The sequence below is a fragment of the Pipistrellus kuhlii genome, unplaced genomic scaffold (genome assembly GCF_014108245.1).
Source record: "Pipistrellus kuhlii isolate mPipKuh1 unplaced genomic scaffold, mPipKuh1.p scaffold_m20_p_34, whole genome shotgun sequence".
Classification (NCBI taxonomy): Eukaryota; Metazoa; Chordata; class Mammalia; order Chiroptera; family Vespertilionidae; genus Pipistrellus; species Pipistrellus kuhlii.
Genome location: NW_023425534.1, coordinates 4,989,776 through 5,004,095, shown reverse-complemented (window position 1 = coordinate 5,004,095; position 14,320 = coordinate 4,989,776). Strand labels below are relative to the sequence as shown.

The following is a 14,320-nucleotide window of genomic DNA, read 5'->3' as shown; positions in this document are numbered from 1 at the left end:
AAGTCAGTAACCAAGACAAAACATAATGCCACATTGTGGACTCCTCCTCTGGGTAGCAGAGTTAGCATGAGCTTTGTTTTTTTCACTTTCCTCACTTTTCAGAGATTTCCTCTGGCAACTTCAACTCTTCAGAAGTCTGTCTATAATAAGTTCTTAGCCCAGCCAGTGTGGCTCTGTGGTTGAGCATTGACCTGTCGAACCAGGTCACGGGTTCGATTCCCGGGCAAGGCACATACCTGGGTTGTAGATTCAGTCCCCATTGTGGGGTGTGCAGGAAGCAGCTGATCAATGGTTCTCTCTCATTATTGATCTTTCCTTCTCTCTCTCCCTCTCCCTTCTCTGAATTCAATTAAGATATATATATATATATATATATATATATATATTTAAAAGTTCTTAATGTCTATGTCACATGAGCATAATGTGCAATTTGTTAGTGTTTGAAGGATGTCAGAACAATCACGTTATCTCTGTTCATTAAAATCCTTGGGGATTGATTCTATTGCTGTAATCCCTAACTGTTTGGGTTTATTAGATGTGCCTGAAACCACTACTGAATGTCAGTATCTCTCCCACATCATAGCTGTTCTGACTATTCTTGGATTCCTTGGTAATTTTTATAGGCACTCTTAGTAATTTGCTGTCCTGACAAAGGTTTTTGCAGCAGAGAGCTTTTCCTTTATTCCTCATTTCTGCAAAACACTGCTCACAGCTGTCCCTTCTCAGTCTTCTGTGACTGCTGCACTGTTAAAAGCTGTGCTCTGGAGAGGATTGTGGGGACCTGGGTGCTGTGATGGGAAATGGGGCTGGTTTCAAACAGTTTTTCAGTTGCTGCTGAATCCCAGACTGAGCTGCAGAGATACCCTTAGAGAGTATCAGGCAGCTACCTCATATACAGTTACGTAGAGAGTACTAGGCAGCTACCTCATCCACAGTGTTGTTCTGGTTCCTTCTCCTGTCTACACTTTCCCTTTGACACGCAGTTCCTCTCTGCAATTTCCTCTGCTGTACTGAGCCTTTCTTCCCGCAGATTTTGACTGAACTGGAGCACAGCGGTATTGGAAGAATCAAAGAGCAGAGTGCCCGCATGCTGGGCCACCTGGTCTCCAACGCTCCCCGACTCATCCGCCCTTACATGGAGCCTATTCTGAAGGTAACTCACAACAGATAGAGAATTGCCACTTGCTCTGGGTTATCTTATGCCTGCTCATTTGGGGTAATGAGAGTGTTTCAGTGCTCACTGGCATGATGAGCAAACTGGACAGTTTCTTTGGCCCAGGGACAAAGGCCACATCAAGTACCCTCAGTTAAAGAATACCCAGAAGCTCACAGATTACAGCAAAGGCTCTCCTTATAAGAGATATGCTTCAAGCCCATCCTCAGATGTGTGCTTGTAAAGAAGTAGGTGGTTTGCAAAAAAATGATGAAAAAATGAACTTTAAAATCTGAAACAACCTTCAAATTTGAGCATGTTAGAGCCATGTGTGGTCTTTCATAACTTAGGTGAATCAGGGCAGATGATCACAGCGATATAATTTAGAGGAGGCATGGGAAAAGTTTTTAAATCATGGCACTTCCCAGCTCTGTCATGTGTCAGACTTGTGCACAGCATGGAAAAAAGTTTAAAAATCCACTTTCCAGAGAAATCCTGGCTTAGTCATAAACCTAGAAGTCATTTCCCGACGCCTGAGGTGTTCTCTGTGTGAAGTTTGCTTTTACTGGTATAAAAAGAAGGTTTCTTGTGGGCTCTAACCTGCGTTCAGTTTCTCATACTTCGTTTCCATAGGCTTTAATTCTGAAACTGAAAGATCCAGACCCTGATCCAAACCCAGGTGTGATCAATAATGTCTTGGCTACAATAGGAGAGTTGGCTCAGGTAAGGAGACGACTGCTTTTTTCCATTGGATGGAGGGAATACTATTTCACCTCTGAGGAAGTCAAAATACTTCTTAATGTCGTAATTTCTAATCTTATCTACCACTCTCTTTTTCATGCTGTAGGTTAGTGGCCTAGAAATGAGGAAATGGGTTGATGAACTTTTTATTATCATCATGGACATGCTCCAGGACTCCTCTCTGTTGGCCAAAAGGCAGGTGAGTCTCACTGATTCCTGACGGCAGGACAGACGGACAGATTCCATGAAGCCAGGGCCTTGTCTCCGTCAGTCACCTCAGTGTCTCCAGCTAACATCTAGCACATAATATGTACTCTGGAATATTTGCTGAATGAGAAAAGGGAAGAAAGACTTGGAGCCAGAATTAGCTGTTATCCTGGCTAGGAGTTACTTTCAGTAAGTACCCTGGCTGCTCAGTGCCATTTCCTCTAGACAAAAGGAAATGCAAATCATCTGTCAGGGCCCCAGCCCCCATAGGGAAAAAGAAAGCCTTGGCCTTGGGCTGTGGATGCCAGCAGAGCTTTAGCCCGGCCTCCCCAGCTTGCCTTCCTGTTAGTCATTGAGGTCATTAGGTGACTAGTCTAAAATTAAGGGCAGTTTTAATTTCCTTTTGAGTCAGACTTCTATTAGTGAGGCTGTGTAAGGGCTGTGGATTTCCTTTGGGAGACGTGGGACTGTTCTTTACTTTGTGATTTAGTGATTGTCATAATGGTTTATAGCCTTGTTTTTATGTCCCAGCTCTCAGGATTTCTGTTCATGCATAGTATCTTTCCTGGGAATTCTTATTGGCTCAACTCACTACGTGAGCTTTTGTCTATCCAGGTGGCCCTGTGGACCCTGGGGCAGTTGGTGGCCAGCACTGGCTATGTGGTGGAGCCCTACAGAAAGTACCCCACTTTGCTCGAGGTGCTGCTGAATTTCCTGAAGACCGAGCAGAACCAGGGCACACGGAGAGAGGTAGGGAACATGGCGTGCTTAGTCTTCAAAGACTGCTGGGAAAATGGAGAGAGAGACACTAAAGTCTGTGGCATTAACATGCACTGACAATGTTGATTAGACTTCCTGTCCCTCTCCATTCTGTTCATGTAGCTGGTCACTGGGTATGAATTGGGTATCATGGAACATGAGAAGAATACCCCTGAGAGCTACTGTAATCGGATGTTTTGATGACTGTTTTCTTTATTCCCTCCCCTTCCCCACTCAGGCCATTCGTGTGTTAGGGCTTTTGGGGGCCTTGGATCCCTACAAGCACAAAGTGAACATTGGCATGATCGACCAGTCCCGGGATGCTTCTGCTGTCAGCCTGTCAGAATCCAAATCAAGTCAGGACTCCTGTAAGTTGAGGGGACCCATGAGAGACTTGCCAAGAGCTTACCTCACAGAGCCCTTGCCAGCTATGTTTAGAAAGAGCTGGTTAACTATGAAATTAGAGCATTTTGACTTGCTTTGCAACTTTGAATGAAAAGTCAGTAATTTCCTCTTGAATCTTATCAGGAATGCTGCTTCCCAGTGCTCCAGAGTCCTCATATCTACCCAGATTCTTTGTCAAGGGTCAACAGGCTGAGTCTGTACTCACATTTTTGGGGCCGATGAGAGAGATGTAAAATATCACCCCAACATTTCTGTTCACATCTTATTATTCTTTGTTAGTGCTTCTCTGATGTTTTTTATTCCTGTGACACCCAAGGAGGAAGAGGGTAGACTTGTAATTGACAGGGAAATCTAAGGCAAGGCTCAGGAGCAATCAGACTGCAGGGCTCTTCTGCCAATCAAGTGGTCTGGCCCTAGAGCCTCTTTGCCTTTGGGGATGCAGGCGAATTAAAAAGTAATAATAATTTTTATTGAATTCAGAGAGGAAAGGAGAGGGAAAGAGATAGAAACATCAAGGATGAGAAAGAATCATTGATCGGCTGCCTCCTGCGTGTCCCCTACTGGGGATCGAGCCTGCAACCCAGGCATGTGCCCTTGACTGGAATCAAACCTGGGACCCTTTAGTCCGCAGGCCGACACTCTATCCACTGAGCCAAACTGAGCCAATTCTCACTGAGTGAGAATTTCCTAATCATACCCATTTTTCAACAGGACAGACTTATTTCCAAGTGTGGAAGTTCAACAATGACTCTCCCACAATCCAACAAAAAGTTTTTTACCCAAAATAAAATAATCTGTTCCTGAGTTCTGTGGATGGGATTGTGTTGCTTCAAATTTGTTCTTCTGTATTATAGAAGTGTACCTGGGATGTTACCCTGTCAAGAGCAGAGCCTGAGCCATGTCCCTCCCAACAAGTTCCCCTTACTCAGCAGTGCAATCATCCAGTCTTACCCTGTCCTTACTGTACCGTAAACCGCCCACCCCAAATCCTTGAGATCCTTGTTCATGTAAGGTAGCATTTACTACCACTCACTTATCTTAATTGCCATGGGCCCAAGCAGCTGCTGAACAGATGTTTGCCTAATTTAATTCCCTGTATTTTCATGTGGGAGAGTAATTATTTTTATAGATGGTTTCAGCTACAAAGTTGTGAATTGTACTGGTATGAAGCAATTTAAAGAAAACCCATCATGTACTGTTTTAGGCTTTAGTGGTTTAGGTAATAGGAAAGCCAAAAACTGTTTAGTCCTTGATGCTGGTTCCTACTATATCCTGTATTTCCAATGGTGTGTGTTGGAGCAAGGGAGAAAGATATGAATGCTAATGGCTGTCAGGAGGGTTTTTTTATTGTTATTAACCAAGCCATGCTCTGCCTGAAGTCAGTCATGTCTCATACAGCTCATGTTCTCATTGTTCTGTCCTAGCTGACTACAGCACCAGTGAAATGCTGGTCAACATGGGAAACCTGCCCCTGGACGAATTCTACCCAGCCGTGTCCATGGTGGCCCTGATGCGGATCTTCCGAGACCAGTCCCTCTCGCACCATCACACCATGGTAGTCCAGGCCATCACCTTCATCTTCAAGTCCCTGGGGCTCAAGTGTGTGCAGTTCCTGCCCCAGGTCATGCCCACATTCCTGAATGTCATTCGAGTCTGTGATGGGGCCATCCGGGAAGTAAGTAGCTAAAACCTTAACTTTCTGCTCTGAGCAACACCTGCCTGGAAGGTCCGTCTGCTCCTAAGCTTCCTAATAATGCCCTCTGCTGGCTGTTGAACCTGATGCCTCTCTTCCTGTTTTTCCTCCAGTGTAGATTTTCTCTCTTCTTTCAGATTTTATATAACAAAAATTTAACTAAAGGACCACAAATCTAAGAGGCTCATGTTCCTCAATGCCTATAATGTATTTTTATAGGAACCATTTCACAAAAACTGCCAGCAGTGATTCTGTGAGGAGGTGGCCAGGAAATAGGTAGGGATAGCTCTCCTGAGTTGAACCTGTGCCGTTCAGTGACCAGTTCTAACCACCTTAGAAGCCAGTGGTGCCCCTGTCATTAGAAACAAATCCGAACTCACTTTGAGCCCAATCCCGTATGTCCTGCCAATCTCACCTCTTCAGTTAATAAGTTCTGTAATTTTGTTATTCACTATTTAAAATACTTTATTTATCCCCAACTAGTCCAGGTTTCATATTGTGAATAAGAGTGAAAATATGTATGTTCATCACTAAATTATTCTTTTTTTTAAAATATATTTTATTGACATTTTACAGAGAGGAGGAAGGGAGAGAGATAGATAGCTAGAAACATTGATGAGAGAGAAACATCAACCAGCTACCTTCTGCACACCCCCTACCGGGGATGTGCCCGCAACCAACGCACATGCCCTTGACCGGAATCGAACCTGGGACCCTTCAGTCCGCAGACCGACGCTCTACCATTGAGCCAAACCGGTTTCAGCCACTAAATTATTCTTGATAATGGAGGGCAGCAAAGACACAAGAGAGCCATAAAAATCTTTTGGAGATAAAAATCTTTGGGGGAAGGGCATTTAGAATATGATTTACTACTTAATATTGAAGATCAAAACAAAATAAAAACTATACCCTGAAGACCTCTTCTACCTGGAAAGCACTTAGGCTTTCCCTTCCCTAAGTCCTCCTATTCCCAGTTTTATTTAGTGGATGGCATTTCTACTTAGAGTTGCAAGGTATCAACCTAAATAGATCTCCTTATCCCATCCCTTCCCCAATTTGCTTGCTGGTTTAATTTCTTAGAGACGGTTAACTTAATAATTAAGACCTAATTAATTGAGTTAATTACTGAAAATGCATTTCAGTGCTCGGAATTGTATTATATAGCTGTATTTCTTTTAGAAAGTAAGTGGTAGTGAATTAGAGGTGAATAAACAAAAGGTGCATTTATAGTTGATTAAAGTTTTTTGTTGACTTTGGAGTCTGGTGACTTCAGAAATTCTTCAGTGATAGCTGACATTCATTGAGCACTTGGCAGTATTCATGTTCCTGTTCTAGGGCTTTCCATGTATTATCCCATTTAACTCCTGCAGCAAGCCTATGAGACAAAGACGGTTGTCTCCATTTTCCCTCTGAAGAGGCTGGGTGCAGAGGTGAAATGAAGTTCACAAAACTAATGGGTGCTAGAATGGCTCACACTAGCCAGTCGGGCCCCAACACCCCTGCTCTGCAGGACCTGGCGTGCCTGATGTATGAAGCCATTGATGGTTATTTCTAGCCCCCACCACCATCACTACCACATGTTTAAACTTAGACCTTGCTCGATAGAATGGTGTGGAAACTGATTCCATAGTTGTCTTTATTCATTCACATGGACTTCAGATGAACCCGGGAGTTCTGCGTCCTTCCTGGTGCCAATGTGCTGACCTCTGCTCTGTTTCAGTTTCTGTTCCAGCAGCTGGGAATGTTGGTGTCCTTTGTGAAGAGCCACATCAGACCTTATATGGATGAAATAGTCACCCTCATGAGAGTGAGTAGAAATTAACGCCTCGGTCTGCTCCTCAGTGTTGGGTCTATGAACTCGGAGCGTGTTTGGATAAGGTGGACATTTTTCCATGGGTCCTGGTAGAACTCTTACAACCAAGTGTAAGGTGGAGGAAAGTGTCCCACTGACTTAGGAAAGGGGACAGAGGGTTATTGCTTCAGGCTCACAGGTACAAGAGAACCGGTGTGAAGTCTGCAGAGGAATCCTCAGGCAATTGTTCTGCCAGAAATAGGCTCTTGAGTTCTTTGCCTCACACACAGAGCAAAGCAGTTTCACTTAATATCACAACAGTGGTTTACTATTCCCGTGAAAGCCTCTTTAACTGCCCATAAAACAAGGGCCTAAGAGCTCTGGGCACTGGATTTCCTGGGCTATTGAATACGATGGACTCCTGTCAGGCAATAGTGCTGCTTCCCCTGCTGCCGTGAAAGGCATAAATGCCGCCTCTGACTGCAGTGGCACATGTGGGAAGGCTCACGACCCAGGTTTTATAACGTGCTGTCAGCAGGTGCGGGACTCCCCATTGATGGCAATAGCGATTTTCTATTGGAGTGTGAGGCCTGCTTCCTGCTGTTCTATATAATTTAAATGTCTCTCTCTGTTGGGAAGGTTGCTTGCAGAGATGGCTGTCCTCAAAGAATCAGAAGACAATTCTCCCATTGATTTCTGTTCTTCTATACCAGCTCTCTGTAGTTAGCTTGGAAGAAACAGCAGGACTAAAATCAAAGTGGCTGGCTTCAAAAATGGAACTTCTCGAAACTAGGTCTCAGAACTGAAAACTCCTCCATGTGTGAATAATTAAAGCCGCTCTGTTCCCTGGCCGCTGCCACAGCAGCTCTGTGCACCGAAGAGCCAGGCAGAATGCTAAAGAGCCTGGCGGAGGGTCCTGGGGGAGGGGCAAGGGAGAAGCAGTGTATTTGTGTGTGAAGCTGAAGTGATCTGTGACTTATCTCCAAAAATACTAATGACCAAAGCATAGGGGTTTGAGGCAGGGAGCCTCACACCTGAAAAATACAGCCTTTCTTTCTTCCAAGATAGAGAAGGTGCAACACAGCTCCTTTTTTGGCTGTTGATCTTGGGGTTTTAATGAGCTCCCCTGAGCCCAGGAGGAGAACAGTCTGTGAACACTGATCCAGCCCACACCCCTGGGCAGGCTGCCTGGCTTCTTTGAGTAAAGCATCCCCTGTGAGGAGCCGAGAGAATACAGAGGGGAGGTAGGGAGCTTTCTCTAAAGAAGGCAGAGTGTAGTACAAGTGAATGAACATCAGAAGAACAGTGGAGGCCATAAGATCTGAGGTGTTTCTTTGGCAAAGCTTTCTTATTAGAGAAAAAATAGCTTTTCTAAAGAGATTACTTCTTGCTCCAAGCAGAGAGAAAGAACGTTTTACCAGCACCTTTTAGTATGGTTTTTACTTTAAAAACTATTATACTTAAAAAAAAAAAAAATTTAAGTACCTTATGCTTTTATATAAAACCTTTCTCCTGAGGAGTTATCCTGTTTTTATTGATTTCTACTCTGAATTATTTGGGGGCCCAAGAGTATTAATAGGCATGTGTTGCCATTGTTATGGTTTCTATTATCAGGTCTCCTGTGGAGGTTCCAAAGGAGGCAGGAGGCAGCTGTCTTTTTTACTTTAAGTGACTGCTTTTCCTGGAGTCAGAGACTTGGACCAATTTGCCTTGCACTGCTAAGACAGAATCTGTGGTCAATTGACCAAGTTTTTATTTTAGTAACTTTTATAGAATCTATATATATATAAAAGCTGAAGTGACTGTCCAACTGGTAGCTATGACATGCACTGACTACCAGAGGGCAGGCGCTCAACACAGGAGCTGCTGAACTGTAGTGACTTGGCAGCTGAGGTTCTGCCGGAACCAGAGAGGAGGGAGCCTGTGGGTGTGTCACCCAAGGACCACCCTCTTGCAATCTGGGGGCCCTCGGGAGACGTCGGAGAGGTGGTTTCAGCCCAATCCCCACCGGCCAGGCCAAGGGACTCTGCTCACTCTGCAGATGCCCTTTGAGCCACAGTGCCACCCCAGATGTGGCCGGCCGGGGAGAGACCAAAGGATTTTAGATCCAGGGCGTGTCCAGCCCATTCACCCAGTCCCACCTCTCTGGCCACTTTCTAATTAATTTTCTTTTAGTGTGCACAAATTCATGCACCAGGCCTCTAGTGTAATTTTATGTGTAGAAAAGTGCTTTTTTTATTTTTTTATTTTAACAATGTTTTTATTTACTTTTTAGAGAGAGAGGAAGGGAGAAGGATAGAGAAACAGAAACATTGATGAGAGTGCAACATCATTAATCAGCTGCCTCCTACACATCCTCCATAGGGGACTGAGCCTGTAACCCAGGCATGTCCAGGAATCAAACTGGCGGCCTCTTGGTTCCTGGGTGGATGCTCAACCATTGAGCTACACTGGCTGGCTGAAAAGTGCTTCTTTTCTGCTACTCTCAAAGCCTGAAAATGATATTGGACCGTTGTCAGATGATAACTAACAAAGTCTAAATTCAGAAAGGGCAGGACACCTTATTACAGAGGAATAGCCCTTTGGGAGAGACCAGGTGATACCCAAAGTAAGGAACCCACCCTGGACTCCTTGAGAGCTCTAGGTGGCGTATACCTAGTCATTTGTTCGTTCTGTAATGGTGTGTTTGGCTGGCTGGAACATGCCAGCTGCTCTGCTAGATTCCGGGGAGACAGATGGATCAAAGGGGTTCTTGCCCATACCTAGCTTATAGTCTAGCAGAGGAAGAGAAGCAATGAGAATTAAGTATTCCAGGTGCTAGAAAAGAGGAGGGCAAAGGGACCAAACATAGGTAACAGAAGGAGAACGGGAAAGCCTTCACAGAAGTGAGGCTTGAGTCAGCTCTAGAAAGAGGTGCTCAACTCTTGCTCAGCTAAGAGGGGGATTCTGGGTAAAGAGCAGCATGAGCAAAGCACAGAAGAGCAAAGTAGCCCCATGCAGTCAGAGAAATGCAGTTTTAATGTGCTCACTGTCACTGTGACAGGATACAAGGAGGCCCAGGGAGAAGGGGAGAGGGGAAGGGTCCATCTTGGGGCGGACCGTGCTCACTCCTTTTGGCCATCTCAGTTCCTTGGTTCATACTTCAGCGGAGGAAACCTGGCTTTGCTCCTTTCTCCCCTCTTTCTAGGAATTCTGGGTCATGAACACCTCAATCCAGAGCACGATCATTCTTCTCATTGAGCAAATTGTGGTAGCCCTGGGTGGTGAATTTAAGCTCTACCTGCCCCAGCTGATCCCGCACATGCTGCGGGTCTTCATGCATGACAACAGCCCAGGCCGCATCGTCTCCATCAAGGTGAGTAGCCGGGACAAGAGGTTTCCAGCATCCATCAAGGTCAGCTGGGAGACAAGACCCTGTTCTGGGTGTCAGGGTGGTGCTTGATCCACAAGACTGCCTCCAAAGAATACTAACACCTGCTACACGCAGCTTACAGTTTGCAGAATGTGTACTGTCCTCGATTCTCCTTATGTTTTATCTCCTTTAATGGATTGTTTTTGGTAAATGTTTTATCCCAGACCAATTTTTTCAGTTGTCTGGCATCGGGTTCCTTACCAGTTGAAATAAGCTCAGAGAAAGCAAAGTAATCTGTAAGCAAAATAAAACGAGGGGAGAAAATGCTGCCGAAAAAATGTAGTTCAAAGCTACTTAATAAAGGCTTTTCAGAGTCCCCGCAGACGTTTGAATCCCCATAGCACTGCCCCTCCATGTACGTCAATACTTGAGCCCTGACTGCACCTGTCCGTTGCCGTGCTCTCACTCCCTTTGCAGTTGCTGACTGCAATCCAGCTGTTTGGCGCCAACCTGGACGACTACCTTCACTTGTTGTTACCTCCCATCGTGAAGCTGTTCGACGCCCCTGAAGTCCCGCTGCCGCCTCGGAAGTAAGCACCTTTTCCTCGGGACGAGCTGCCCGCAGCTTGTAGCATTTTGTTGAAAATGTCCTGTTTTAAAACTCCCAGTTCGTCCTTTTTTGTTGTTGCAACTCCCATTATTTTATTTTATTTATTTGTTTGTTTATTTTTAAAATATATTTTATTGATTTTTTTTACAGAGAAGAAGAGAGAGATAGAGAGTTGGAAACATCGATGTGATCAATCAGCTGCCTCTTGCACACCCCCTACTGGGGATGTGCCCACAACCAAGTTCCATGCCCTTGACTGGAATCGAACCTGGGACCTTTCAGTCCGCAGGCTGATGCTCTATCCACTGAGCCAAACCGGTTTTGGCACAACTCCCATTATTTTAGTCCAGAAATGTTCCAGATTTATGGAAATCTTAACTGTCCCATCCCACTGAAATATATGTTGGATCCCTGTCACTCAAAACACCTCAGAAGCCACCCCTCCTCATTTGGCACCGATTGTTAAGGTAGCCCTCAGCCACTTCTCTTACTTTGGGGCTGTATGTTAGCAGTTACTGTAGTTAGCGGTTGTCACAGGGCCGCTCTGGAGACAGTGGACCGCCTGACGGAGTCCTTGGATTTCACCGACTACGCTTCCCGGATCATTCACCCCATTGTTCGAACCCTGGACCAGTGCCCAGAGCTGCGTCCCACAGCCATGGACACACTGTCTTCCCTCGTCTTCCAGCTGGGGAAGAAGGTAAGGCAGTCTTCACGGACGCAGTCTTCTGTCTGCCTTTGGGAAGAAGACTGTGAACTTCTCCATCTGTTAGTCCAGGCGTCTTCAAACTACGACCCACGGGCCACATGCGGCCCACAGAGGAGTCTGATCCGGCCCGCCAGGTTTTTTGGGCAGTGAGCGCAGCCGAGGTGTTACAGTAGGAATTAGTAGTTCATATAGTCCGGCCCTCCAGCTCTCTGAGGGACCGTGATCTGGCCCCCACTTTAAAAAGTTTGAAGACCCCTGTAAGTCTGTAGGCCTCCCACTCTGTCAGAAAACTAGGAATCATTGGTGCTTTTTTCCCCCTGCCTTTATTCAGCAAATATTTATGGAGCCACCTGTGTGGAGAGTGAAGTGCTGCTCTGGGGATAACCTAATAAACAGAAAAATGTCCTTGTTTTCACAGAGCTTACCTTCCAATGAAGCCAAATTAATACATGCAATTTGTCTCCTAAGAGTGGCGGTGGGAGTGGGAGAGATGCTGCTTATTCAGGGTAGACAGAGGATCTCTGAGAAGTTGCCATTTGAGCAGAGAGCTAAATAAAGTAAAGGCCCGATCCCAGAGCGTTGGATGCAGGCAGAAGGAAGAGCAATGCAAGGGTGGGAGGTGGCAGGGTGCTTGAAGAGTCGGAACAGCAGGAGAGCAGTGAGACTTCAGAGCAGGAAACGGGGAAAGTGCTGAGGAAAGGTCAGAGATGGATTGGGGCATGGAAACTTGGTGTTGTCGGCTGGCAATATTCAAAATGTAGTCCCAGATGAGCAGTGTCCTAATCTCCATAGCTGGGGACTGTTATAGATGCAGATGCTCAGCCTCAGCTCAGACTCACTGAACCGGAAACTGGCTATAGAGCCAACAGTCCAGTTTTAAAAGCCCCCCCCCAGCCCCCTGTGGTGATTCTGATGCCATTTGCACATGATTGTTGTAGCCATTGTATTTTGGCTTTTACTCCAGGAACCAAGACTGGAAGTCTTTGGAGGATTTTGAGCACAGGATGACTATGATCTGACCTAAGATTTTTAAATGATGACTCTCAGAGCCATGTGGAAGAGTAGACTAGGCCACAGTGGGAGCAGAGAGGCTGTTAAAAGGCTGTGGCAGTAACCCAGATGGAAGGTGGTGGGGATAGATTTATAGCAGGAGAGGATAAAAAGATTCTTCTGAGTACCGCAGAGCTAGCCCCAGACTCAGAAGAAATAGCTATAATTTGGGGGTAATGCTCTTTTCTCTACTTTCCACTCTCCAAAGTAATGGTTTCTGATCTCCTTCCTCTCCTGTTACAGTACCAAATTTTCATTCCAATGGTGAACAAAGTTCTGGTGCGACACCGAATCAACCATCAGCGCTATGATGTCCTCATCTGCAGAATTGTCAAGGTGGATTGCACTTCATTTTTGTTTCCAAGTCCCGTGTGGTCTTTCCTACTAGTATTGTTGTCATCTTACCTATGGGAATATATCTACATTTTAGTTCTCAACCAGGGATTGGCAAAAAAAAAAAAAGGACATTTCTTAAGGTTTGCAGGCTACTAGTTTGTGGTCTCTGTTGCAACCACTCAGCTCTGCCACTGCATCCTAATAGCAGCTATATGCACACATATGAATGGACCTGGTTGCATAGCAGTAATATTTTATTTATGGACACCAAAATACAATGCTCTAATAATTTTAATATGTCACAAAGTAGTAATCATCTTTTGCTATTTTCAACCATTTGAAAATGTAACAACCATTCTTGGCTCTTGGGCCACACAGGCACCATTGCTCACAGGTGCTTCCTCACTGCCAGTTGCATGCTCATACCCTTGTCAGTGCTTGTCAGTGACCCAGAGTGACCGCACAGACTGGCCTGCAGTGGGGAATACAGCCTCGTTTTGTCCATCCTTGGAGCCATGCCTACCTAAATCCTGGCTCTTCCAGAAGGTGTGACCCTTGCAAAGCCTAAGGATGTTTTCCAAACGGGGAGCATCTTGTGGAGCTGCAGGTTTTGTCTATCAATCGCTGGTTGCAGGGCTACACCCTGGCCGATGAAGAGGAGGACCCTCTGATTTACCAGCACCGGATGCTGAGGAGTAGCCAAGGCGACGCACTGGCGAGCGGACCAGTAGAAACGGGACCCATGAAGAAGCTGCACGTCAGCACCATCAACCTCCAAAAGGCAGGTCTAGCGTTTCTTGGGAGGTTGGGAAGGAGAGCCCTGCTCTTCTCTCTTGTTCAAAACGTTCAGTGCTTGCTACCTTTTGTAAAAACAACCCAAGACCAGCCCAGTATTTCTCTGAAAATCTAGATACCATGAACTTAAGTCATTTTGTCTTTCTCGAGGTATCTGAATTATAATCCTTTTTATTAGAGGGAAAATAAAGAACAAAGGGGCCTTTTGTGCTCTGTTGGAGCATTAATAATAAAACATTTTGTTGCAAATAACATTTGTTACATGAATGAAACACAACCAGTGAGCACCCTAGTTAGCACTGAGACTGATGCAGGCTTTTTAAAGTAGAGCTTCTCAGACTTCTCAGGCACATGGGGCTTACCAACTGCTGGGAGCTTGTTAAAATGCTTATTCTGATTCAGGCGGGTTGAAGTCAGGCCTGATATTTTACATTTCTAACAAATTCCCAGGTGATGCTTATGCTACTGGTTCACGGACAGCACTTTGAGTAGCTATACTGACCAGAGCTTGGGCCATAACCAGCTGATGTATGCCATCAGTGTATGCCATACACTGCCATACGGGCGGTTCTAAAACCTCTGTGATGGATCTGAGCAGAACGATCAGTAGATCACTGGCTTTTAAGCAAATACACCAGGTTGCTTGTTTTCCCCACTTTGCATTAGTCCAGGCGTCTTCAAACTATGGCCCGCTGGCCACATGCGGCCTGCAGAGGAG

The 14,320-nt window shown here is 45.5% G+C and overlaps 1 protein-coding gene across 5 annotated transcripts in view; it reads left to right on the top strand.

The window, feature by feature from the left end:
• Positions 1–14,320, top strand: part of MTOR (mechanistic target of rapamycin kinase) — a 104,694-nt gene that overhangs the window by 18,292 nt on the left and 72,082 nt on the right. For all 5 annotated transcript variants that reach the window (XR_004992031.2, XM_036461033.2, XM_045570611.1 and 2 more), the window contains 12 exons: positions 1,031–1,153; positions 1,787–1,876; positions 2,001–2,093; positions 2,717–2,851; positions 3,099–3,228; positions 4,690–4,940; positions 6,679–6,765; positions 9,938–10,105; positions 10,580–10,692; positions 11,250–11,412; positions 12,715–12,807; positions 13,442–13,588. Coding sequence is in view for 4 of the 5 variants with exons in the window: in XM_036461033.2 (XP_036316926.1) it covers positions 1,031–1,153; positions 1,787–1,876; positions 2,001–2,093; positions 2,717–2,851; positions 3,099–3,228; positions 4,690–4,940; positions 6,679–6,765; positions 9,938–10,105; positions 10,580–10,692; positions 11,250–11,412; positions 12,715–12,807; positions 13,442–13,588 (1,593 nt within the window). In the remaining variant the exon portion in view is untranslated. The remainder of the gene's footprint in view (positions 1–1,030; positions 1,154–1,786; positions 1,877–2,000; positions 2,094–2,716; positions 2,852–3,098; positions 3,229–4,689; positions 4,941–6,678; positions 6,766–9,937; positions 10,106–10,579; positions 10,693–11,249; positions 11,413–12,714; positions 12,808–13,441; positions 13,589–14,320) is intronic.